Source organism: Sebastes fasciatus, chromosome 23 (assembly GCF_043250625.1).
Source record: "Sebastes fasciatus isolate fSebFas1 chromosome 23, fSebFas1.pri, whole genome shotgun sequence".
NCBI lineage: Eukaryota > Metazoa > Chordata > Actinopteri > Perciformes > Sebastidae > Sebastes > Sebastes fasciatus.
In genome coordinates, this window is record NC_133817.1 from 17415697 (window position 1) to 17442369 (window position 26673).

The 26673-nt window shown below is 42.5% G+C and overlaps 1 protein-coding gene across 2 annotated transcripts; it reads right to left on the reverse strand.

Annotated features, from left to right (window-relative positions):
• Nucleotides 1-425: 425 nt before the first annotated feature.
• Nucleotides 426-25688, reverse strand: LOC141761636 (actin nucleation-promoting factor WASL-like). 2 transcript variants are annotated; one of them, XM_074625096.1, is made up of 11 exons: nucleotides 25446-25688; nucleotides 13894-14028; nucleotides 13592-13678; nucleotides 12404-12500; nucleotides 10720-10743; nucleotides 5587-5770; nucleotides 4632-4674; nucleotides 3031-3184; nucleotides 1815-2353; nucleotides 1612-1720; nucleotides 426-674 (listed from the first exon to the last, which is right to left on the reverse strand). In XM_074625096.1, the coding sequence occupies exons 1-11, from the start codon at nucleotides 25548-25550 to the stop codon at nucleotides 613-615; spliced, it is 1539 nt and encodes a 512-aa protein (XP_074481197.1). In that variant the 5' UTR covers nucleotides 25551-25688; the 3' UTR covers nucleotides 426-612. The 2 variants fall into 2 exon arrangements, with proteins under 2 accessions (XP_074481197.1, XP_074481198.1); XM_074625097.1 differs by lacking the exon at nucleotides 10720-10743.
• Between the last annotated feature and the right edge of the window lie 985 nt (nucleotides 25689-26673).

Here is a 26673-nt window from a genome sequence, read left to right on the forward strand (position 1 = left end):
ACTACAGAGCAATAGGGTATGAAAATAGTAAATTTTTCCCCCTCCTGACGAACAATGAAGACACGATTGATGAAGGATGCGTGGCGACTAAGCCCTCCCTTCAATCACTGACCAAAAGAAACAAAAAAACATTGAACTCTAAGAGACAACTTGATGTAAAATTGCACGTGTTAATCTGGGAACATGGGAGAGTGACAGGGAGGGAACATGTGTGATATGAAGGATGAAAAAAAAAAAAGAGTGACAGATGGAGGTGAGAGGAGGAGAAAGAAGAGACGCAGGGAGATGGAAAAAGCAGAAAACAGTTAAAATGTGACATATTGCTATCGAGAGACGAGATGGAGCCAACAGAAAAGAGACGGACATGACGGAGATAAAGAAACAACAACCTAAGCTATGAGAATGACAAACATTTACAGATTAAATGAGGTATTGCACAGATTAATAAAAAAAGCATAAAGGCAACAAAAATATACAGCAAATTGATAGAACATTTACATTTAGAAATTAAAGATTTCTTTTTAGAAAGACAAGAACTATTTTAGTGTCATGATCATCCGCGGGTCGGGGAGGGGAGAAAAAAAGAAAAAAAAAAAAAGAAACAAAATATCGCTAGTCCTCCCATTCATCATCATCCTCAAAGTCCTCGTCATCTTCATCGTCATCGTCGTCATCTGTGGAGGAGGAGAAGAAGTTCACAGTACATATTGAAAGCACCTGAAATTATGTTCTTACAGGCAATGAAATAATACAATTTTCTCTTTTTCAGTTAGATACTTTCAAAATCTAGCTTACTCTTCCTAGTTTCTCTAATGTTGCTAACCCCAGCTTTAAGGGAGGAAAAGTTTCCTCCACTGAGACGCTTAAAATAGAAAAAAAAAGGAACCAAAAGGTTGTTCGAGACTGATGAGGAAGTGGCGAAAGTCTAATTTATATTTCGGGGACAGTATGTCATCTGACACACGGTAAATGAAGTCTAGATGACTACGACCGACGTCAAGCGACTGCTCCATTTTTAAAGGCTGAAGAGGCAGGGTAAACTTCTCAACAAACTTGTGCAGCATAACTCAAGTCCCCAGGATCCACTCAAATGAACTGACAAATAATCAGAACTTATTGGAAGTTGCTAACGGAAGCGAATGTAATATAACTAGAATTACCGCCTCGCGGTTGGATGCCTCCGCAAACAAGTGAAGTTGCAGTTTACATCAATGTCTGTCCAAAATGTCATTACTTCATTTTACTTTTTATTATTTCACTTCATTATTTTATCCTCTTAGACATTTGTGTGAAATTGTCATAATTAGGATATGAATTCTTCAGTTATGGCCAAAAACGTGTTTTGTGAGGTCATAGTGACCTTGACCTTTGACCACCAAAATAAAATAAGTTCATCCTTGAGTCCAAGTGGAAGTTTACATAATGCCTCCGGCCACGGCTGTCGCCGGCGTGAAGGCATAATAAAAGTAAATAATAAGTAAAGTAAGTTCCATAGTAAGTGTTGCACTAATACCTTTATGTAAACATTCCTGTGGACGTCTACTGTGCATGGCAGGAAGCAGGAACAGAGATATGAGCTAGTTTGAGTAGATGGTGAATGTTTGTGTGTACCTGAAGAGTGAATAGCCTTGCTCCGTTTCTGCATCACCTCCATCAGGGCCCCGACGATGCCTGCCGAGGGGGTCGGGGTGGCGGGGCCTGAATCGGGACCGTCTTCCCTCTGTAAAGAAGACAGCGTGAGTTAAAGCACCTGATGGAGATAAATACATATGTGATTGAGAGGTGTGTGTCGTGTGTAACGAATGAGTTCTGACCACTTTGAGTACGAATCCTTGCCGGATTTGGTCCAGAAGAGCGTCTCTGCCGGTGCTGGTGGACACCGGCCTCTCTTTCTGCTCCACCTTCTTCAGGTTGTGGCCTTCTCTGATCTGACTCAGCAGCGCCCCCTTGGTGCCGGTCGAGCCGCCGTCTCCTCCGTTAGCCTCCGTGGGCAGCATAGGAGCAGGGGGTGGAGGGCCGGGAGGCGGGGGAGGAGGAGGGGGAGGAGGCGGCACTCCGGAACTGAATGAGGGAGGAGGAGGCGGCGGGGGAGGCGCCACGGAAATTGAGGCGTGGGCCGGTGGAGGGGGAGGCGGGAGGGAGCCTCGGCTGGGCGGGGGAGGCGGCGGCGGAGCAGACATGCCCGGTCGGGATGGAGGGGGAGGAGGGGGCGCAGAGATGGGCGCTCTGGAGGGGGGAGGAGGTGGCGGGGCACCTCGCCCCCTGGCAGGTGGCGGGGGAGGAGGGGCTGAGCCGTGGTGTGGGGGTGGGGGAGGAGGAGGAGGGCCACCTCTGGATGGAGGCGGCGGAGGAGCTGGAGGGAAAAAAAATCAAAGTTGTAAGTTGTAAACATCATTACGCATCACTCAAGAGTTCACACTGCAGCCATGAAGAACATTCAGATCTCATTTTCAGCTGGAAGATCTGGATGGTCACAAAGGATTTCACGGCAGGTCTGTCAAAAATGCTCATCAGTTTTTACCAACTCTTTTAAGTGTCAATGCATCATGCAGTTACATAATCAAACCACTGGGGGCAGTCTTCTCTCACTATTGAACTGTGCAGGAATGCTGCGTCTCCGTTTGTCGTCGTAATGCCCCAGTCAGCTAATGATTAAACATCCAACTCAAGTACAAACAAGTGTAAAAGAGCAAACACTGAACTAACTTCACTAACTACAGAAACCTCACACACTACAATTAAATTCTTAATGCAGTCCAACTCTGACATGCACAGTCTGTCACAGCAGATCATGCACAGAAACCTACCACTCCACCTGGGTGGATCTGGGGATAAGATCACCACATTAGTTAGACTGTTTTCAATTGACAATCACCCTTTAAAACATATTTCACATTATCAAATGTCCCGTAAACACTAGTATAGTGACGTTTAGTGTGGACTTAACCAAGCAAAAGTGTAGGATCTTCCCTTTTTTTTAATTTCCAAAGAAAGGACTTGTGAGTATTCCCGACAGTGCATCTGCCTCACCTTGTCTCCGTAGCTCATTTTTAACAGCTTCTACGCCTCCTTTCTTCTCAATGAAGTCGTAGATGACCTTCGAGGTCTCCTTGTCCTTCAGTTGAGCCTCAGAGATGCCGCACATATCAAACAGATTCTTCAGCTCTGGGTCCAAGTTATTCAACTGAGGAAAAAGAAAACAGAGAATTTCACTTGTTGGGTTTACTTAACACAATTACTACGAAGGGGTCTGATTTAATAAAATAAGGGAGATGGAACTCCTAATTCTCATTGGGCAAATTAGCTACAGTTTGTGTCGACCTCAGAGAAAAACTATAACTATAACAGAGCGGCTCATGTACGAGCACTTCCCTGCACATGCATAATCTCATGGCGTATATGTTAAGATCTGTGATGTGGTTTTTAATCTGTATTTATGAGCTTTGCAGCTCAGTAACACATTATGTGACTGACATGTTAAGAGCCGAGTTTGACACCGGCTGTTAGAAATCTAGTAAACCATTTCAATTGGTTCATTCAGGGGGGACTGAGTATGTGACAAGTAACTTTTTTTAAATCATTTGAAGACAACTTCAGATATGAAGACAGCTCAAAATGAGACCACATTATCAGTCGTTATGCTGCCACCTGGTGGTGTGGGGTAACACTGACAGGGTGGCACCCAGTAAAAAAATAAATAGCTCACTTTAACCCAGATTTGAATACAAGTTGGAACAGGTCTGTAGAGGGCTTTTATCATTATTTGTTACAAAAGTTCCCCCTTTTACTGCGAGATGATGAAGAGAAAGGCCAAAATAATACAGCATACTGGTTATTTAATTGTGCGATTGTGATCCGTATCTTCAGATTTTACTATAATACTTATTTCGTGCCACAACAACTGGTCACTGTTATTGTCCATTGTTACTGACATGAATTAAAGTTGACCACAGCTACCTTGCTGTTTAAAGAAACCAACAAACTTTTTAAAGTGTTTGATACTTTTGGTGGGGATTATAACTTTAAAAGGTGGGTACTTTATCTACGGTATATATGGTGTAAGGATAGAAACGAAAAGAGTACCTGGTAAGACTATAAACTACATCCCTCGCTCATTTGTGACTCCACTCATTTGTGCTCCAGCTTTAAGCCCGAGGATTTGAGAGGTGAGCGAGCTTCATTCGAAACTGACGTCACCCATTCAAATAAGTCCTTGAAAGCATTGACTTACGAAATCATCTGAATTTCATCTTTTTCATTTACCGACAGAGTAAAGTCCTCTGACCTTGCGTGATCTCGTACTCATCATCATCCAGAATCCGTCATAATTACTGATGATGCTTTTTGGGAACGAGTCCATGGATTATGCAGATGCAGGTTGATTCTCTAGCCCTCCCAAAATCTCCTTGTGTAACACTCCTGATGACTTGGCTCCTGCGGCTCGGCTTTAATATTTTGGAGCCGATATTAAATTTGAAAAATCTGTCCGGGAGAGGGATGCGGGACTGACAAAACAAGATAAACTAGGGGGCCGAGTTTTAAGAATATCTAGAGGTCACATACTCCAAAGTTGTGTGCAGGGAACACGCATTCAAACAAGCATTAACATTACATTCTTGTATTGCACTTACATCAAAACCTGTGTTTGGATCCCATCCTACGTGCCCAATGTGCCTGTAAGAGACGCAAAAGAGAGAGAGCATGTGAGATCACATGAAAGAGGAGATAGCAGAAGATATGAACAGTACATTTTCTCAAAAAAGAGAAGAGACACACAATCCGAGCAAAATCCTCATTTAGCCCTGGTTTTTGTAACCCTATTGGTAACCTGCAGTATCTCATAAAAGACTATGAGTGCTACCACTGACTATTCCTGAAAGCACAGCACAGATTACCAATCATACTACACACTGTATAGGATTAGATTCTGAATAAAGACGGCCTGGATTAATACCTCGTACTAATATGGACGAGAGGGATATAGGACTCTGGGCCAACATGTCATACGTCTACAATGAACTCAGTGACCTACAGTCATGTAGCCATTGTACTGTAGGTTCATATACACACGTTTAATCTGCATTTGTATCTTGATCTGCATGAAATCATGTTAGCATTGACAATCATACTGTCAGCGTAACGGCTTTGATAAAGGATGAAATGCTCAAGTAAGAATCATGGCCACTAACACTCATGTAGCGCCACCTAAAGGCAGAATAAATACCTTCAAACATTACAGGATCACTCAAATTGACATGTGTTTTACAGTTATAAGGGGAAGACTAGGGCTGTCCTCGACCAAAGAAATTATTAGTCGACTAACACTCATACGATTTTGTCGACTAATCGATCGGTAAAACTGAGTTTCTCCACAAAGTATCGCGCAAAAGCACCACTTTAAATCTTGTGTTTACCAGAAATGTGCTCATAAGTTTCTTGGTAATGAGTCATTTAGCATGAAAAAAGCTTAAAGAAGACAAATCGACTAAAGAAATCTTAGTCGACGAAGACCAAAACGACTAAGAGGTGCAGCCATAGGGATGACACTGTTTATCCATCACCCTACTGGTGCCTGCGCGGACTCACTGGAAGTTGCTCGGTGTGCCGATGTCCGCCTTGGTCAGCCTCTTCTTCTTCGCCTTGCCCTTTTTCTCCCTCTTCTGGAAGGACGAGTGCACAATGTTGTTCACCTGAGAGTTGTTATGGTAACGCTGAACGTTGCTGATCTCCGGGTTCTTGATGTCGACGGTAGCCATGGGCAACGTCGGGCCTTAAAAATGACAGAGACGATAAAGTTACGGTTTATAATATGTATAATAATACAGCACGTGGAAGGAATCTAAGAGAAATATATAGAGACAGCTTTGCTATGAGATAAATCTCAAACTGTACAAGTGCTTTTTAAATACCTGTCTGGCATAATAACGACAATGCGGACACGTTAACTGTTTAACATTTCATAAAAAATGACCTTGGGTCCAAGTTGAAAACCAATCATGGGGCTTTCAGGGCCAGCAGTGCTCCTTCAGTTATGTAATCCATTATCTAATAGCTATTACAGACTTGGCACAGAGAGGTCTGGCTACTTGATTTGAGTTTGTGGGTGTCAAATGGGAAATATGTGGGATTATAGCATCATCTCAGTACGCTCAGCGGCAACTGGTTCAGACCGATACTAAACAAACAGTGTTACCACAGTTTACAATGTCTTTGAGGTTTTAAATCTATTGTAAAACTTGTTCTGTCAGTTTGTTGAGCCGACTTGTTTGGTGCATGTCTCAATCACTCATCCAGAGATCAAACAGTCAGCTATGTAAACGGATATTCTTTTATTTACTTAAACCTTTATTTACCCAGGCCCTTATTAAGATGTTAAAGAGGACCTATTATGCTTGTTTCCCTTTCCTTTAGTGTGTTTTATAGTTTTTTCTGCATGTAAAAGGTCTGCAAAGTTACAAAGCCCAAAGTCCACGCCAAAGGGAGAAACGCTGCTCCTGAACTGCCTGAAACAACTTGATTGAAGTCCCGCCTTTTCTTAGGTAACGTGGTGATGTCACCAAGTAACACATTTCAATAACGGCTAGTTTGGCATGCCCTCAAACAAAGCTAGTTAGAGCGGAGTCCGAGGAGTTCGGTTCGGTTGACCAATCGCAACAGAGTTGGCCAGCTGACTAATCAGAGCAGACTGGTGCAAACAGAACATTACAGATACAAGTATGCACCTGAAAATAAGCATCATAGTTCATCTTTCATCTCAGCAAGGCCTGGCCTTGAGTTACCAAACTAACAACATATAATACAGAACACTTTTTTGTGTTTATACATCAATGTAAAAAGGAGGATAGATTACTTATTTTTCTTTCAAAATACAAAATTGGACTGGCAAACCAAACATACCCCGCATATTATATAACTACGCAATGTGAACTGCGAACAACCAACATACACACGCAGCCAAACAACGTGGGTTTCAAATCAACAACGAGAGCTACCGGTACCTTTAACACTCTCACTACAGGGACTTTTGGGCGTTTTGCTGGGCGAAGGCGAGGCCGACCGGCTGCGTCGCCTCCTCACCCTGTCCCAAATGCAGCCGCCATCTCTCCCTCCGCAGGCGCTCACGCTGATGCCGAGGAGCATTTTGCCGACCAGGTTGTGAGCTCGCTCTTCGGGGGATATGGAGAGCCGAGCGGTCGGGTCGGGGGGGGACGGGTACAGATCGTCTTGAGGGAGGACCAGGCAGTGTAAAGAGGACAGGCAGCTCCCTGGGCTCAAACCTCCACCTCCACCTCCTACTGCTGCTCCTCCTCCTCCGCCTCCATTGCTTTCACAATTGAGTTCCTCAGAGGGAGCAGAGAGGAAGGTGGTGCAGAACATCATCGTAGCAGCTGACTGGGCATGAGCGATACGGGGAGAACAAGATCAGATGGAGACACCAAGGGAGATCTGAGGTATTTATTCTCAGTCAAGAAAGAAAGTCTGTTGGAAGTATCACATCCAGGAAGTTCTCAACCCCAATATGGACAGACTCTTTAATATGACTTTGTAAGCAGGTAAAAAGCCAAATCCATTGATTCCAGTCTTCTCAGGGAAAAGGTTTCTTCTTTGCCGAAAGCCAAGATGATCCCCAAAGGTCTCCAAAGCACGACCAAAAGCAGAGAAAATAAGCCAACTTGTGACGGACTTTGTGCAACAGTCTGCATTTACTGAATTAATATCCTCATCAGACATCTGGTGGAGTTTACACGCACGCCGTCTGAGCCGTGAAGGCAGACATCCAGCAATGCCATCAGAAGGGAGAAGAAGCCAGCAGACGCTTCGCCAGCCAACGGCCAAAGTTTACTCTTCCTCTCTTACATTCCTTCCATCACAGCAACAGTTTTCTTCTCTTCTATGCAAATTGTCCAAATGTCCCTGCTTTATCCGTCTGTCTGAGCTCTGCATAGTTTGTATCTGTTTTGCAATCATTTTCTATTCCCCTGACTTCCCATCTCAGCAGGGAGCACCGTCAGATTATCTTGCTCCGATTGGCTCCCGGTGAGCGTTTCTCCACCCTCCTCCACGACCATCTCCTCCCTCTCCCCTGCTAAAACACACAAACGGATCTAATCCCGGCAAATCATTCTGGATTTAGTGCTGGATTCTTTACGTAACCATTAAAACCCATCCGTGCATAATCCCATATTAATCTCAGGGGGAGGGGGGTTTGGAAAACAAGATGAATCTGCAGGGTGAGAGAAAACACGAGGAAGCCAATAAAAGACAGACAGAGAGAGGGAGAGAGAAAAGAGGGGAAAAGATTAAATGAGGAGCAGAGGGAAGATGGGGACTAAATGATGAGAAGGGGAGAGCTAGAAAGGGCATTAGGAGAACAGATGGAAAACAAGAAACAGAATGGAGATGACAGACAGTAACAGAGCTATGATGCGGTAATGGGAAAGTGAGAGCGAGACAGATGGAGATGGAGAGACGATATTCCTGAGGGAGGACAAGGATGACTTCCTTTGGAAAGGAACCAATTCGCACACACAAATGCACTTGTTCAGAAGCTGAAACCATGCGTGACAAATCCAAGATAGCAACCGGTGTAAATATTTATGCATGACAGCATAACTGGGCTCAGGTAAATGGAACACATCCCTTTGAGATAACACTTGTCCTTTCAATTCGCCTTTCCAGTGAGTGATCTTTAAAAAAAAAAAAAAATCGGAATCTTTGGTTGTAAATAAAGTCAACCGTTATTCCGAAATGGTTTACCAGCAGTTACATGGTGGTTTAAAGGGAGAGTTTGGGTGTTTTGAAGTGGGGTTGTAAGAGGTTGTGTGACTTTGGTGAACCCGAACTAACCCAAATAATAATACAAACTAACTAAGGCAGCTGTGGATCTGCAACTCCGGTGTTCTGCGATGTAAAATTACTGTCTCTTTCCAATGGAGTCTGGTGGCTTTGGCAGGAGCATAGATAACGGCTTCAGTTCCCAGTTGGAAACATAGACTGTATAGCTGTCTCACAGCAAGGTGAACTGTCAAAAATATTCTAAATATAGCGTACACTTAAAGTGATATTCATTTTTTGCCTTTGTTTTAGGTGGCTAAAATATGTTTTGCTGCCGGCCCCGTCCACAGCAGTACATTGCTTTGCTTCCGTGCGATAACTCCTGCCTGCTCCCGGGGACGTGCTGACCGTCACCTACTGTAGGTAATACACTGACTATAGATAAATACGTTACACAACCCCACTTCAAAACATCTGAACTATCCCTTTAAGTACGTCATCTATGACACGTCATATATGTCATCTGACCACACGTGACCCATTAAGCCGCTCTGCATATGAGCATCAGCTGAACATGGAAATGTGTCATATTTGTGTAGCAAAGGCCTCTGCACGGCTGCATGCACACACACAGAAATATTAATAAGCCAGCTGGGTCAAATCATGCCGCCTGTCGGTCCAAAACTGGTGTCTTCTACTGCGTGTCCACAAACAAATGTGTGCATATCCACAAATGAAATCCATGTGTTTAGTCATCAGACTACGCATCAGGACTCCATTACAGGACACTGTAATGTTATGTAAGACTGTGTTTAATTACATTGTAATGGTATTATGATCATGTGCTTTCTTTTAGTCTGAATTCCTAAACAATTCTATTCATGTTGACTGACTGTATAAAGATAATACATGTACACAACAAAACAGTTATTTCTTAGAAGTTCCCAATCCTACATTAGTGGGTCTGCAACCAATGTGTATAAGAAGCTTGTTTCTGTCTACGGCTGCAACTAGCGATTATTTTCATTGTCGATTATTTTCCCGATTAATTGATTAGTTGTTTTTGTCTATAAAATGTCAGAAAATGGTGAAAAATGGTCGATCAGTGTTTCCCAAACTCAAAGATATTCAGTTTTATTGTCATAGAGGAGTAAAGACACCAGAAAATATTCACATTTAAGAAGCTGGAATCAGAGAATTTTCACAAATTGATTATCAAAATAGTTTGTGATGAATGTAATAATTGACAACTAATTGATTAATCGTTGCAGCTCTATTTGTGTCGATCAAACCGCAAGAAGAAAAATAATGCTAATTCAACTTCACAAAGAGAAAGCAAAATGTTTTCCCAAATAATTGAGTTATTTTGAGCTGTTCCTGGAGCCGTTTCACCGCCACCTACAATCAGTTATGAGCGGCTCCTCCATTTCCTTTGTGTGTTGCATTGTGGGACAATAGTGTACATCAACATAACACTCAAATATCGTGTGTTATTAGTTTGTATTATGCCTGTTTTGAGTAAACTTTATTGTGTCATTTCTTAACACACCTGCTTAGCGTTAGTATGTTGTATGGAAGTAGGACACAGCTGATGTCTGACTAGGAAATGTAAATTATACATAGTTGTTTGACAGCTGTTGATTAAGTTAATAACAGGTTCAATTGAACTGGTCTTTGTTTGTATAATGAATGTCTGTTGATGTGTCCTACATTGACTATGAAATGCTATGTCTGCTACATAGTTTCCACAGTGTTAGGGAAAGCAAATAAAGTCTTGAGTTGCTGCCAAGTAACACAAAAAAACGGAATGATCCTGAAACTCCACCCATAAACGGGACTGACACAAATGTTTCCAACACCGTCAGACACGTAGCAGGTTCTGATTCTGGTTCAACACCTCTCTTCTGTTTATTTCTAACGACAGGAAACAGTGGAAAAACGTACCATTTGGAGGGTCGCGTCTCTTCTCTGTGAACACAGACAAATGCAAATCGTTACAATCCTGTGCTACGTAGTGTTATGGGTTGTGTGTGTCAGTGAGAAGCGAATGTGTGTCAGAGCGCAGATGGACAAAGAGAGGAGAGAGTTTATTTGGTTTGTGAGTGCAGGGCTCGGCGGGATTGTGCATGTGCTGCACAGAATGGAAAGTTATTTGGAAAGATTGCCAAGCAAAGTGTTCGGTTAGCGGAGACGTACATCAGACATTCTTGTATACACACACACACACACACACACACACACACAAACACACGACAGCTAGTATTATATTCATACATAAATTCAATGCTGCAAAACACTGAACTCCGTAGAGGACGAACACACATCTCTCTTTCTCTCTCTCACACACACACACACACACTTCAAAATACTGAGAGCTTGAGTTTCCCCGTGGCTGAAGGTCAAACAGAAGAAGCCTCAGGCACCCAAAGCAGAGGGGCTGAAGGGGAAGAGATGACAGAAGGATCCATTTGAAGGGTCAGGAAAAAGACCCGCAGAAGAGGAAGGAGGAAGACGGACGGTATCTTAATCAAGAAAGTGAGGATGAAAGTTAAGAGACACTAATAAATTGAAGATTGCATCTGTACGGCTTTGCAATGTGTTTTCAATTGAATCCTGTGAGTCTGTTCGGGTGAACGCACAAACACTCACGGCTCATTTCCTCAGACAGATAGATGAGATAAGATGAGATAATTGCCTTCCAGTTTTGCAGTCTGATTGTTGGTGCTGGATGAAAACCATGGAAATGACATTTCTTGACTGCTATTAATGTATTATTCAAATTAATAAAAAACATTTTAAGGGGCAAAATGGTAATAAATAACCATGTTCAATTCATGACATGCCAACTCTGGAAATATTACACCCATGAGGGATGAAGTCCTTCTCACAGCTGATCAGTTCTTTTGCCCATTTGAACCTGAAACTGTAGTGCCCCCCTTGGGCCAGTCAGCATATTTGTTCAAACTCCTGTAATGTGATGCATATCTGAGGTTTTGCTAAAAAAAAAATGAATCTTGTGTCGGACTTATCATAAACATTTGAAAGAAAACCGATCCACTGAGGATGTTTTCTTGATTTGACTCTGTGAATGTCATACGAGCACCCATAATGACTATGAAAACGGTGATATGTGTTATCAGAGGGTCTAAGGAGTGGGAAGTGATCGCAGTAGATCAGAGGAAGAAGATCGGATGGTAGAGTATACAGATCCAGGCAAAAAAAAAAATCCATAACCATTTTCAATACATGACCCTGTTGTGAAGGACCGGTTTAAATAGACTCAAATGTTGGGCCCACAATATAACTCACACACCAGCTGGAACACATCAGTCTAGTGCCTCAGAATTAATTCATGTATTGAAATTAAGACCTTTTTTGCCCAGTTCTGTGTGGTTAAGCACTGTAAAAAAAATGACAAGTTCAGACATTAATTTGATCTTGTGCTCGCAGTAGTCAAGCTCAAACCTCTTATTGCACCTTGTCAAGCCTGTTAACATGATTTGACTTGAAATAAGATGGATTATTTTGAGCACAAGATATAAATTTGCTAAACGTGTCATTTTTTTTCCAGTGAGTTAGGTCAGTAGGTAGGTTTGTAGGCAAGGGGGCAGCAGCAGTAAGTTGGTACCAGTTTTCCTCTGTCTTCTCCCGATCAGCTCATTCATATGGTTCTTAAAACGCTTGGCCTCCTCCTCACTGGCAAAGTTCAGACCCACTTGGCATGTCTGTAAAACACACAGAACACAACAGAACTTTGTAAGAAAAAAAAAAATACATACAAATACATTTGTAAAGTCAATTTATTCCCCGTCAAGTGCAAGCTACCTAAACGACCTCATTTTCCATGACTGATGCGCGTACAGTCCCAGCCTTATCACCACAATCAGCTGTCCCACATACCTCATGGTCTGCTGGAGTCTGAGCCACCAGCTAAGATGTTTGCTCCACAAATAAAGACATCAAGTCACAAGAAGCGCTTTAGATGTGAAATTAAGTTATGGTTTTCTACAAACAATGTTGTTTTAAGCGATGAGTCACAATGTTTTTTGGTAGGCAAACCTGGAACTTGACTCACGTGTGCTTCTCATGATTTAGTGTTTGGTGAAGAAAACAAGCTCTTTAGCAAACTGAGACTTATGTAAACCTGTTTCGTTGAACAAAATCATCTCCATAAATCAACAGAGTTTCTATTCAGGGTTGGGTATTGCGAACTGGTTCTGAATTAAAATCGGTTTCAAATATATGAAGAGCCATTTTTTGTTAAACATGTGCTTTTCAAATCTACCTCCTGATTCCTGAAAGCACAGTTTGGACCTACTCGTCCCATTATGAATGTGTCAGCGCAGGTGTGTCCTAGTGTTTACAACACTGACTACAACACTTTGGCTCTTTGTTTGGCTAAAGAAACACCTTGTGACACAGGTTCATATTTACTTTACTGTGCAAGTAACAGAATATGTCTTTGCTCCAAGAGTCTTTGAGGAAATGTCTTTAAAGCCGTGGATAAGTGTTGGCAATTGACCTGCTAGGTTTCACTTCTAATACCAGGTTTCTTTGAGAACATCAGTGCCCTTTCTCAATGACTCAAATGTAATACTCAATGACATGTCTCTGATGTAAAGACCTTGATTGCACGAGAGGCAGACACTGAGGTTACCTCAAATAATACTCTTCCCTCTCCAGCTGCATTGCCGTGAATAAATGAAAATCGACAACGAATAAAAAGTGCTCGTCTGTGACCAATTTTGAGTGCTGGTGTAGAAAACCGAGGATCGGAAATAAAAAGAGAGAGAGAGAGAGAGAGAGGGAAACTCACATCTCCAGCGAATGTGATGAAGTAAGATTTGGGGAGGTAGATGGTGAAGTTGTTGTACAGCTCCTGCTCAAACATTATCTTACCGTCCTGCGGAAAAACACAACATTGAAAGAATGATATGAGTTAATTAGCCTAATGCTATAGATCTTAAATGAACACACAGATTCCATTGTGTGTGGCTATACAAACAGAAGGTCGTCATGAATATCGAATGGCGGTTCACCACCAGTGCTATCATCTGCCAGCTACTGCGGTGATGAACCACAATGATGTGAATCATCGATGAGCGCGTCTTTACTTACCTTGATGTCCAAGACCCTGATGAAGTAGGATCGGTTGGGGTTGTCTTTGACCAGACAGGCCACCCCGCAGCATCTCTTGGTCCAGCTGGAGTTCCTGTCTGCTGTGTACACCTGGACCACTGCTGAGGACAACGCCTGCAGGGAGAGACAGAGAGGGAGACACACTTATCCTGTGTTGCTTAATGGATACCACATAAGCAGATTACAACTCATTGTAGGTTGGTAGTAATTAGAGATGGCTCGATACCACTTTTTAATGTCCGATAATCATGCTACAATGTCATTTCTCCTCTCCTCTTCCCGCTGTAGGTCACTCAGCGCAGACGTCAGACCCCCCCCCCCACACACACAGTTCGTTAAGAGACCTGCATTTAGGTTGACAGTCAGTTCTGTAATGAACACTATCGCACATTCACACACATTTATATCGGGGCTACACTCCAAAAAATGGATCGGATCATACTTTTTCCCCTTCAATATCCGATCCAGTGATTTTTTGCCAGTATCGGACCGATACGGAGTATTGGATCGGCGCATCCCTAGTAGTTAGGCTTCAACGTTTCTGCGACCTAATCAACTATTTAAATCTGTAAATCCCATGTTTGCAAAACTCAAGATCTGTGAGCTGCGATGCACTGCAGCACTGTTCCAGTCTGTCCGTACAGTACAGGACAAGACAGAGTAGCACTTACTGTAACGAGCTACAAGCCCCTAAGGAGTCCATGTTATGCACATCTGGCAAAACTGAGGTGGTGCCTTTTTTAAGACATATATTGCACGGCCAAGTGACCTGTCATCGGCTTGTCTGTCAGCAGAAAATTGGTAATGACATAACTCAAAACCCAATGTCTTGCAGAAACAGGACTAATCGTGCACCTAACAACATTCCTATGATAAATGAGGTTGTAGCAACATGTTGTCAGCTTCCCAGCTGCAGGCACTGGGAGATATGTAGATAGATAAGAGGAAACAATGAGCTGAGATCAATAAAGGTGCAGTTTTGTGGCACACATTTATGCAGAACTACATTCTTGAGTTGCCCTGACATCCCAGAATCTCAAAGAAAATCTGTGGAATGATCTAAATACAGCTGTTCACACATGTTCTCCAGCTAAACTGCCTGAGTCATGTCTATGTCAAAATAAAGGCCTACATTCGCAAACAAGAGTACATTATAAAGCTAAAGACATATGAAATAGGCCTAGAATGAAATGTAAGCTTGGACCAATGCCTCTAATATAAGTGTGTGATGGGCAGCATGAAAGTGTAATGAGTGACAGGGTGACAGTGACTCAAGTGAAGGGGTCAAGTCGCTCTGCCCTGCAGTTGTCAGAAAAGAGTCCCATCAATGCTAAATGGCTGACAAGCAGCCCAGAAATAAGACTGTGAGAAGAGACACATCCTCTAAGCTGAAGGAGAGCAGTGGGAGGAAGGGAGACAGGTTAAAAATTAATTTGGACCCTATATTATGGAACACTGAACTATAACAAATCGGTTTTAAGAGACGGGTTTATCTTGTTTGAGTCGGGTGACAGCGAGTGTGCACTTAAATAATGCCCAGGAAGCCACCAATGATACATAACACCCTCGACTATGGATGCAAGCATTTGAGCATCTCCTGAAGTCTAAAATCCCTGAAGGATCCACGCTATATTAAGACCCAACGCTTCGCTTAATGACTACACACATTTTAAAATTAAGTATGAGAGGCATCTCAGCATCTTCCAATATTTAAGCACATGCCAAGTCATTAAAGTTGCATAAAAGCTGACAAAATAAGCCAATATCATAACTAGTTTGAGACTCTGCTATAAACATTATCAGTGAAACACATCTGTGTAGTTCTTGCAGCGGAAACAGTGGTGTTGAAGACTGTCAGTCTGAGTCTAAACTGCATGCATTTACACAGTGAGGAGGAGGAGGAGGAAGAGGAGGAGGAGGAGGAGGAGGAGGAGGAGAAGGAGGAGGAGGGGGAGGAGGAGGAGGAGGAGCACACCTGTGGCACACACACAGACACATCCATGATCATAGCACCACATCAGACTCCTGCTGTTTTTACAGGTTGCTGCAGGGGTTCTCTCACATCGAGGGGTCCCTGGTTCACAGTCATTACCACGCTGATGAAAGCAGCAGCACCAACAGGGGAAATGCCTGGTGATCTTCAGGGCCCCTTCACACTCAATGGTTCCAGGAATTACTGCCTACTTCCATACAACATTCAGAAGCCCTTATGTTGCTCGTTGTAAACGTTTAAATGAAGCAGATGTGCAGAGGCAGAAAAGGAATATTAAAAATGCCAGAAAGAGACTCCTATTTCTAAAGCAGTGTGGTGCTTTTTTTATGGTTATTTTTCTGCTTCCACACTTTTGTCTCTTTCATCGCTTGCTTTTTTTTTAGACTGTTGGGAGAAGTCAGTTGCTGTAGATTAAACATTAATAACGTAAAGAGAAATTCCTGCTCCCAGTTGTAATATTGATATTGGCAAAAAAACATTGTTTGCCTACAGAATGAATGAATACTGAGCACAAAACTCGTAGCAGTCTCAAGGCTCCTGTTTAACAAGCCGGCAAATTTCAGTACAATAAACTCCACCCGGATACTTCCATGGATCATCTGTAGGTATTACCTCAGGAGCAGGTACTTACTGCCTGAAGGAACTACGATCTGGGCTGGGCAATATGACGATAAATATTAAAAAAACGATCAAAAAATGTCTCTCGTACATATTTTTCTGTGTCGTTTCTATCGCCTATATTTATTTATTTTTTCTATATAATTTCACTTAAAACCGTTATGTTCATTTTGCACTCAAGTTCTTAAGAAAAGAGAGAAAATACTCTACTTTTCATTTGTCAAGTATTTAATTCACACAGGAGTATACTGTACAAACAGAGGCTTTATAATGTGGTTATCTCATATAGACTGTTTATTTATTGAATTACTAGAAAACATGCTATATCATGATAGTAGATTTTGGCCATATCGCCCAGCCCTATTTTGAAACATCATGCATTTAGAGAGAAAATCTTGCAGCCTACATTTTAAAGTTAATTGCATCAATGTGATGCAATTTGAGAGCAAAATTAAGAGACTAGATATATGAAGAACTGTGTCCTCTTGTAAACAGTTTTGTGCTCTAGTAAACAATTTAAAATTTTAAATACAAATTTAAACACACTGGTGGTACAGGCTGGATATGAATGGTGACGACACAGCAAAAAATCACACCCGCAAAGCATGGTAAACAAGACGAGGGTCCGTATTTCAAGACGGGACGTGGGTTGCAGACATCGCCGCAGACCCCCGACGCACTGAGAACAGTCGATTAACTGCACGGCACCTACCCAAAACTGAAACTACATTCCAGGTAACGTTCCTGAGATGCTACAAACCTTCTTGGAAAACTTTTCTCTCACTTGAAAAAGACCACTTGGCTGTGTCTGATCCTAATAACAGCTACTGCTGCAGCCTGAATGCAGGGAAAACAGGCCATTATATGCTCTAAGCAGAAGCAAAGATTTGCATTTATACTGGTCTGACAGAGAGGGCTTCAAGAAAAAGTAATTTGACCTTCCATCAGCACCACTATCCTAAGAATACCTCTCAGTAATGGCTCATCCAAACCATCAGCAGGAGCTCCAACAGTCACATCCATCTCTCCGGCAGGGTAAATGATCTCTCACCGACTCAATGTACCACAGCTCTTCATATAGTAAACTGGATTTTTCTAGCCATGCTTCATGACTAACGTTAAAGTGCACACAACAACACAAGCAACACGAGGCAACAGAACATGTGCACATGCAGAGGAGCCGTTACGTCATGTGATGGTATGTGAATCAGAGTATGAATGCCGCTGCAGAACATATAGATTTATCAGTGGATTAGACATATTCAGTCTCTTAGCAGCATTACAGCTTTGATTGTGTGCATTGGGATCAGAAATATGTACGTACAGATCAAATGAATAATATGAATCGGCTTTATGATGGAATTTCTTTGTAACAACGACTGTAATGGTGTCCATGCTCAGAGGCCCTGAGGGCTTCATCTTCCCACGGAGCGCTGATCGTTCCTGACAGGGCCAAAGGCTGCAGGAAGTGGAGCCGTGTCTATGACGTCATCAAAAGCCGCCAAAAAAAAAAGATCACTCGCTCACTCTTAAATACATACACGGTCTCTCACGAATAAATTCTCTCGCTCTTATGCACGCTCAGTTTCTACATCTTTCTGCTACAATGGTGAAGCTCATCACCCCGTCCAGCACGCAAACACAATCTTAGAAAGAACCGCACGCTTTTCTTATAGATTTCATCGTTATAATGCCGGACTCTCTGAAAGCCATGAGTGCAGGCGACACCAAAAAGATAAAATATCACACGAGCCATCATTATGGTTTATTATTTTTTTAGAGATGAGCCAAGTGGAAAAGAATAAACTGACCAATGTTGGAGGAAAAATTCAACAGTGTTTGAAGGTGAAAACTGAAAACACTAATTTACTTTCTGAGTTTCTGAAATTGAATCATTAACTATTTGCCTAAGGGGTGGTAGCTGTGACCAAAGTCAGTCGTAATCATTTTTTTTAAAATAAGGACAATTTACATAGTTAGATGTGAAATATACAGGACAGAAAAAAATTAAATATATGTTCACATTCAACATTTTGTGAAAGCAAGACACACCAGCCACGACGCCAATCGGGCCAGGGCATAATGGCCCCTTCCTCACTTCCTACCAGCCTACTTTCGGCACCCTTGCTCGAACCACACCTATCTTCAAATTCGGCCTTCGTTTTGACCTCAACTGCACACCTGTAAAGTTTCATGACTGCATCTTGCACGGATGTGACGCTATCGTGGTGACAAGATCTGTCCACAGACAGACATTTAGACACCTGGCAAAGTATTGAAAAACGCTTCTGTGGTAGTTCCTGCTACAGTAGGTGTCTCCAGGACCACGTTTCACCACGATGACACACACACACACAGACTCACAATGTGAAAATAATCCCAATAATCAGGCCTAATTCTGAACAAAATAGCTATGAAATGAGGAGGTCTCTGCGGTAAACAGTATTGAAGAAGGAAGAGGTTATTCTGATTGGATTAAAAGGAGTCAGGTCACTGAGGTTCTGTTTCTGCTCACTTGTGTCCTTCTTGCTTTTTCTGCAGAAGCGAACTCTAGCTGACATTGCATGTCATCCATCAGCCATTTGGTCAAGCTGTTCATTATTGGCAAAAATAGGCACCATTACACCTCTTCACAAGATCTTCCGGAGAGGAAGCCAGTGAAAAGATGAGAAAGAGTGGGAAGAGACGGGAGACGGGATAAGTGGCTGATGCGGAGAGGCTGTGTGGGGAAAAAAGAGGGACAAAAGGAGAGCGTAGATGTAAGAAAGGAGAGAAGTGATGTACAGTAAGAGAAAAAGAATTGAAGGAAGAGATGCAAAGCGAGTTTGAAGAAGGGCTGAAGGAGAAATATGAATGACAGAGAGGTGGTAAGGTGAGATGAAAAAAGGAGAAAGGAAGGAGAGAAAGGGGGTATGGTGAAGGAAAAGAGGAGTCATGTTCCACTTCTCCAGCACAAATCACCAGAGGAGGCCGACCACGGGACTTCCTGTAGGACGGGACTGCTGATCAGGCAGTCTGTGCACACAAACACACACACACACACACACACACACACACACACACACACAGTGTGAATTGGACCCTTTCCACCTTCTGCCCAGTCAGACAGTGTTGCTGATGTCGAAAACAGCAGAAGGAATACCAATGAGCGAAACCAATGAGTGAGACCACTGTGTGTGTGTACCTGTATGAGTCTCTCTTTCTTTATGCATGTGCTGCAGACAGAACGCAAGTTGGAATACGTGCATGAAGGGCTGCAACTAATTATTATTTTCATAGTCGATTAATTTGCCGATTATTTTCTCGATTAATCGATTAGTTGTTTGGTCTAGAAAATGTCCAAAAACGGTGAAAAACGTCGATCGGTGTTTCCCAAAGCCCAAGATGACGTCCTCAAATGTCTTGTTTTGTCCATAACTCAACGATATTCAGTTTACTGTCATAGAGGAGCAAAGAAAACAAGAAAATATTCTCATTTAAGAAGCTGGAATCAGAGAATTGTGAGTGTTTTTTCTTAAAAAATGACTCAAAACAATCTACTATCAAAATAGTTGCTGATTAATTTAATAGTTGACAACTAATTGATTAATCATTGCAGCTCTACTTGCATGCAATTCCTTAAAATATGATCCAAGTTATTTACAGGAATATGTCTCGCTACTCTGAACTCACGACAAACCTGGTGACCATAAATGTCATATGTATTCTGTATATATTTTCGTTGCAAAATAATGCTACCTGCCACAATTAGACTGTGGAGAAAGATTAAAATGATATCTGATCTCATAAATCAGTGTCACTAAAATTACAAACATCACAATATAAAGACGAAAATTTGGATGAACACTTGCCTCGCCATAGGGTCAGAGAATTTTTTTTTTTTTTCAATAGACAGCCACTGTCCAATCAAAACAGGCAAAAAAATGATGTGTGGGCAATTTCATTTCTATGTCATTAGAGCAACAATACAAAAGGCAACTCCCGAAACAAAGCTGTGCAAAAAAATGTCCCCTTTGTATCACTGTTTGACATTGAATCTCCCTCTTTACTGCCAAGATCTCAAGCAGACACACTTTCAAAGAATTAGCTAGTATACAAACAAGCCTTTTAAAGCCATAATAAATCAAGTCTCATTCAGCTGCATGGAGCCGACTAATGGCTGTGAGTGCTATCTTAGAAAGAAGACAGTACAAAGAAAACAAAGTAAAGGTGACTCTGGGATTCTCACATTTTCTGCGTAAGTAAGTACATAACGTCCAATCACTCAGTGAGCCACTAAATCACTGGTGGGCATTCTAATTAGACTGGTGGTCAGAGACACACAACAGTCTCTCTCATACACAAACAGCCTCTCCCGAACTCTCTCTGCATGCAAAGACGTGTACGGACACACAAGAGCGTAGGACTGCGAGGAATGTTCCTGATTCCTCGTCTCTGTCACATGCTGAGTGACACGGCTGCCCAGAATGCCGGAGGAACGTCGTCATTGGATGTTTAAAAACAGGTTACATAGGTTGCAGGAAGGAAGACGCGCCTCGGGAGCCTGTAAAGGAGGAGGTGGGACATCATCGTCGCCATGTGACCGCATATACGGGTCTGACAATACTGCGGCCATGGGACAGGAAATGTAGCCTCTCCAAAGCAAACATGGGTACGCACACAGAAACCTCACACGCCAAGAGCATGACTGGTTCGCAGGGACGAGGTGAGCATATTGACAGAAAGACGACGAGCTGTCACTCAAGCACACCTCCATTACTGTACACCAATTAGAGGAAAGTATGATCGCTATGGGGCGAGTAACCAGAAAACAAGCTACGTCTCTACACTATGCAAGATGCAATGAAGATTTGTACATGTCTCGCACCGCCTCTCGGACTGACCCATATCTATAAAGCAAGCTTGGTTACGCTACGCCAAAAACAAAGTTGAACTTCAGTTTATTAATCTGATACCTTGCCTTTGAAACACGTCTTATCTGCGAAGGTTATCAACAACAGGTGACGGTGCGACATTCTTTCTGGCTGATAAAACCAAGTGACAGAGTTTTTCCTGAGCAACTATGGTCAGGCAGGGGATAACACAATTTCAGAAAACAGACAACATCAGCTTCTTCATCCTGCTGCCGTCTGGCAAGTAATACAGTAGTATCTACTGCAGTATCGCCAGACTACAGATCAGCTTCTTTACTCCTGAAACTCATCCTCTATTCTCTGTTGTAGAATGACAATAAGCAAACCATGTAACCCTTGAAGGGATGCAAAACCGAACCAACACCGTTCAATGACATACAAACCGAACCGTGGGCTGAACATAGGCCTGCTTGACCCATAAGTAACCTGCCTTGTTTCATGTATAAAATCAGTGTTGTTGTGGCTTCATATAATATATAAATATCATTAATTACTATCAACCAATCAGTCTATTTATGTATTTTGGAGTTCAGACACATTGGAAATGTTTTTCTTCTCCCTAATGTGCAAAACAAACCGAAACGTGACCCAAATCCGCAATACAAACTGAAACCGTGGGCTTCTTGAACCTTTGCACCATTAAACCCTTGTAAAACTGTGTTGCTATGAGGAAATTTAAAAGGATCTCCCACCCTGCTTCTTATTTCAGGTCTTTGATTGCTGTAATTGTTGTGCATATGACGAATAAAGAAACTCGAAGATACTCCTTTCAACACTGCAGAGGCAACCACTTATGCCACAGTGATGTCCGTCATAGTATACCGTCTACCTTACAGTCTAATGCCCTGTTAAATTTGATATTAAGCAACCATAATATGGATGTGAAACCACTATATTCACTAGCTAAATGATAGCAATATTTGACTGTAAAAATAAAAGCCACTCTGTAAGGCAGACATCCTTTGTTCTGATGCTCCAGAGTCTGTTAATATTAGTTTTACCTGCCTCAAGTGTATATATAGCTGATTAATATGCAGATGTACCAGCCAGTGGGTAATGGCTGACTAAAAGGAACAGGGGAAAAACCCGTCCTGCAAGATCATAAAAGGGAACACATAGAAATGAAATATGAGATTAAGCTCTGCTGTGTAATTGTGTTGATGCAGCTGCAGATGTCTTACTTAAAGGGGACATATTATAAAAAAGTGAGATTTACATGTTTTTTTTATTATAAAGCAGGCTTAAGTCCTATGTAAATACTGTGAAAGTATCGAAACGCTCAATCCAGAGGGAAATACACACAGCCCGTATTCAGAAACTCTGCATTTGAAACAAGCTGTCAGGATTTCTGTCCGATTGTGATATCACAAATATACAATATTTAGACCGTTTACGCAGTTTTAAACAAACATTCTAAATGTGTCCCAGTTTATTCCTGGTTGCAGTGTATGTGAATGACATCAACTGACAGGAAGTACACATGGACCCAAGCTGTTGCCCTAGAAAAACACAATCCTGTTGCAATTCCATCGCAATTCTGTCGAATGGCACTAAAACGGAACCGAAGTTTCTTTTTAACATTACAGTATGTAAACATGTTGTTTTAGGACTTTAAACATGCACTATCTGCAACCATCTTGGACTCTAACCACTGGCGAACTTTACACTTGCTTTACACTATACATCCTATATACCACTTTATAGACTGCACATATGTACATATTACATTTATTTATTGACGGACTGTACACACTATGTTCACCCATTCACTATGTATCTTTTATAACTCTATTATTGTTTTTATAATTTTTGTATACCTTTACCTCTCCTGTGTTTCACTCTGTTTGCTGATGTTGCTGCTTTGACACCTGAATTTCCCTCCGGGGATTAATAAAGGTTCATCTTATCTTATCTTATCTTAGAAACACAAAATATAAGTATGATCCTGAAAATGATATGGGACCTTTAAAATGTGTCTGCAGTCTGCTGGTTGTGGGGTTAGCAATACAGGCTACACAGTCCACAAGGAGAACATAAAAATGAGTCAGCTGAATGCTCCACGTGGTACGTAATATCAGACAATATTGAGTCGTGACAGTGCACTATACTGATCTGGACTGCAGTCCTCACTCAGGCTACTCCCACTGATTTCTGTCCATTTGTGATGTCACAAATCTACAATATTTAGACCCAGTTTATTCCTGGTTGCAGTGTATGTGAATGTCATCAACTGACAGGAAGTACACATGGACCCAAGCTGTTGCCCTAGCAACGCAATCCTGTTGCAATTCCGTCGAATGGCACTAAAACGGAGCGTTTAAGACAGAGGGGTAAATACAGGCATATTCAGGCCAACAGTATGAGGAAAATAAAGTTGTTTTTTTACATTACAGCATGTAAACATGTTCTAGTAGAAACACAAAATACAAGTATGATCCTGAAAATGAGCATAATATGGGACCTTTAAAATGTGGCTACAGTCTGCTGCCAAGTGTGTATATAGCTGATTAATATGCAGATGTACCAGCCAGTGGGTAATGGCAGACTAACAGGAACAGGGGTAGAAACCCGTCCTGCAAGATCATAAAGAGAGGAGCTATGAGATTCAGCTCTGCTGTGTAATGGTGTTGATGCAGCTGCAGATGTCTTACTTAAAATGTGGCTGCAGTCAATACAGGCTACACAGTGCACAACATAAAAATGAGTCAGCTGAATGCTCCACGTGTTACGTAATATCAGACAATATTGAGTCGTGACAGTGCACTATACTGATCTGGACTGCAGTCCTCACTCAGGCTACTCCCACTGATTTCTGTCCATTTGTGATGTCACAAATCTACAATATTTAGACCCAGTTTATTCCTGGTTGCAGTGTATGTGAATGTCATCAACTGACAGGAAGTACACATGGACCCAAGCTGTTGCCCTAGCAACGCAATCCTGTTGCAATTCCGTCGAATGGCACTAAAACGGAGCGTTTAAGACAGAGGGGTAAATACAGGCATATTCAGGCCAACAGTATGAGGAAAATAAAGTTGTTTTTTTACATTACATCATGTAAACATGTTCTAGTAGAAACACAAAATACAAGTATGATCCTGAAAATGAGAATCATATGGGACCTTTAAAATGTGGCTACAGTCTGCTGCCAAGTGTGTATATAGCTGATTAATATGCAGATGTACCAGCCAGTGGGTAATGGCAGACTAACAGGAACAGGGGTAGAAACCCGTCCTGCAAGATCATAAAGAGAGGAGCTATGAGATTCAGCTCTGCTGTGTAATGGTGTTGATGCAGCTGCAGATGTCTTACTTAAAATGTGGCTGCAGTCAATACAGGCTACACAGTGCACAACATAAAAATGAGTCAGCTGAATGCTCCACGTGTTACGTAATATCAGACAATATTGAGTCGTGACAGTGCGCTATACTGATCTGGACTGCAGGCTACTCCAACTGATTTCTCCTGACTGGCATTTAGCAGGACTTTTTAGCTAGTCAAGCAGCCAAGTCTGGTCGTGCACATTGGACAGCACTTCCCTGAAAAACAACCAGCTATGTTATGTAATGCCAAAAAATCATTGCTGGTGCGCTGATGGATTTAACAGCCCTCAAAAACTATTAACTCTGTAAAGCCAGTGCTCAGCTTATTAGTGCAGTCATGCTAGTTCAGGGTGTCCTGGGTGCTTTCAGGTGTGTCAGTCTTTCACAGGGCGGACCAGAAGAGGAGGAGGCCTGGGACAGGAATGAAAACATGCCCAAATGTCAACGGGACATTGGACACTGTCTCTCCCTCCCAGGCCCTCTGCTGTCAAACCAAACCAACCTCTTCAGTTAGAAGAAGTCTCCCTGTGAAAAACACACCTGCGAAATCATAACATACAAAAAACCCACAGGCCCCCAAACGCACCGTTCCCACCTCACAGTTAGCCTGACGTCTCTGGGACAGGAAGCTAGCCGTTAGCTTGTTTTCTCTCAGCAACAACACATTTAATGGATAAAACTTACGATGCATTTCCTGCCCAGGTAGTTGAAAAGGTGCTCATTCTCCTGCGGTGTCAGTAGTATCGACGAGACGTTAGCTTGCCGCCGTTGCGACGGATGTCCACTCATTATTATTAGTGGTGATTCTATAAAGTAAAGCAGCGACTGTAACTAAAAGACATAAACAATCCGTTTGGTCATCCGTGGCCTTGCTCCAGACACCTCTCACTCTCTCACACCGGTACGGTTTATCCAGGAGGTCAAGGAGGAAGACACGGGTAAATGTATGTCGTTTACAGCGTCCCGCTCCTCTTTAAAATAAGGTCAGCGACTGAGCGAAGACAGAAAACGGTAAAAAGTTTCCTGGGAAGTCCAGAGAGCCAGAGAGCTAGGGATGTGTCGGTCGCGAACGAGTCGGTTCAAAGAGCCGGCTTTTTTAAGTGACCGATGGGACCCGGCTCCCGTCCGAGATTCCGTTTTTTTTTGTTTCTTTTTTTTTTTTTTTTTCTTAAAGGGACTTTTTGTAACTTTTTAAGCGTATAAATGTACCGGGTCGAGACACATGCGCGCTCGCATATGATCGCTCGCGTGTGGCTGGAGTCTCGTCTCCACGCGCGCACAGCGCGCGTGCATTCTCGCTGTCTCGCTCCACCTCTAGATGAGAATGCGCGCTCACTCCACACTGCAGAAGAGTTGGTAGCTCTGAGAATATCTAGTGAATGTACAGTGGACGTTAATGCAGAAATAACTGCTGCAGCTCCTCCAGACCAACAGAGGTTTTCCGTGTCCTGTGAAGTGACGGGGCTCCGCAGCGAGAAACGTTATCAGCGGCACCCGGTCGGAGACGGTAACGTTTTTCTTCCTGCTCAACCCCGGCACCGACCCGCTTTTCCAGCATTGATTCATGGAGAGACCTTCGTCTGGTCAGCTAACATTACTGTCAAGCAGCTGAAATATAGAGTGATATTGTGGTTTTAGCTGACGTGTGTCGCCTCACTGTTTTGAGCGATGCTCGTTCATGTCTATTTAGAGCGAGCAAGCGCGAGCCCGACGCTGACTTTCGTTGACTTCACGGCCACAGGTGTCGCTGTTAACAAGCATTTCTGAAAGTTACAAATAGTCCCTTTAATTAATTCAAGGCAGAATGATAGGATGATCTTCTCCGCGCCACGGGCACTTCATGCACTGACTGTTGTGTTAATGACGTCCGTGCGACCAATCAGGTGATGACAGACAAGGATCATCAGCTGGC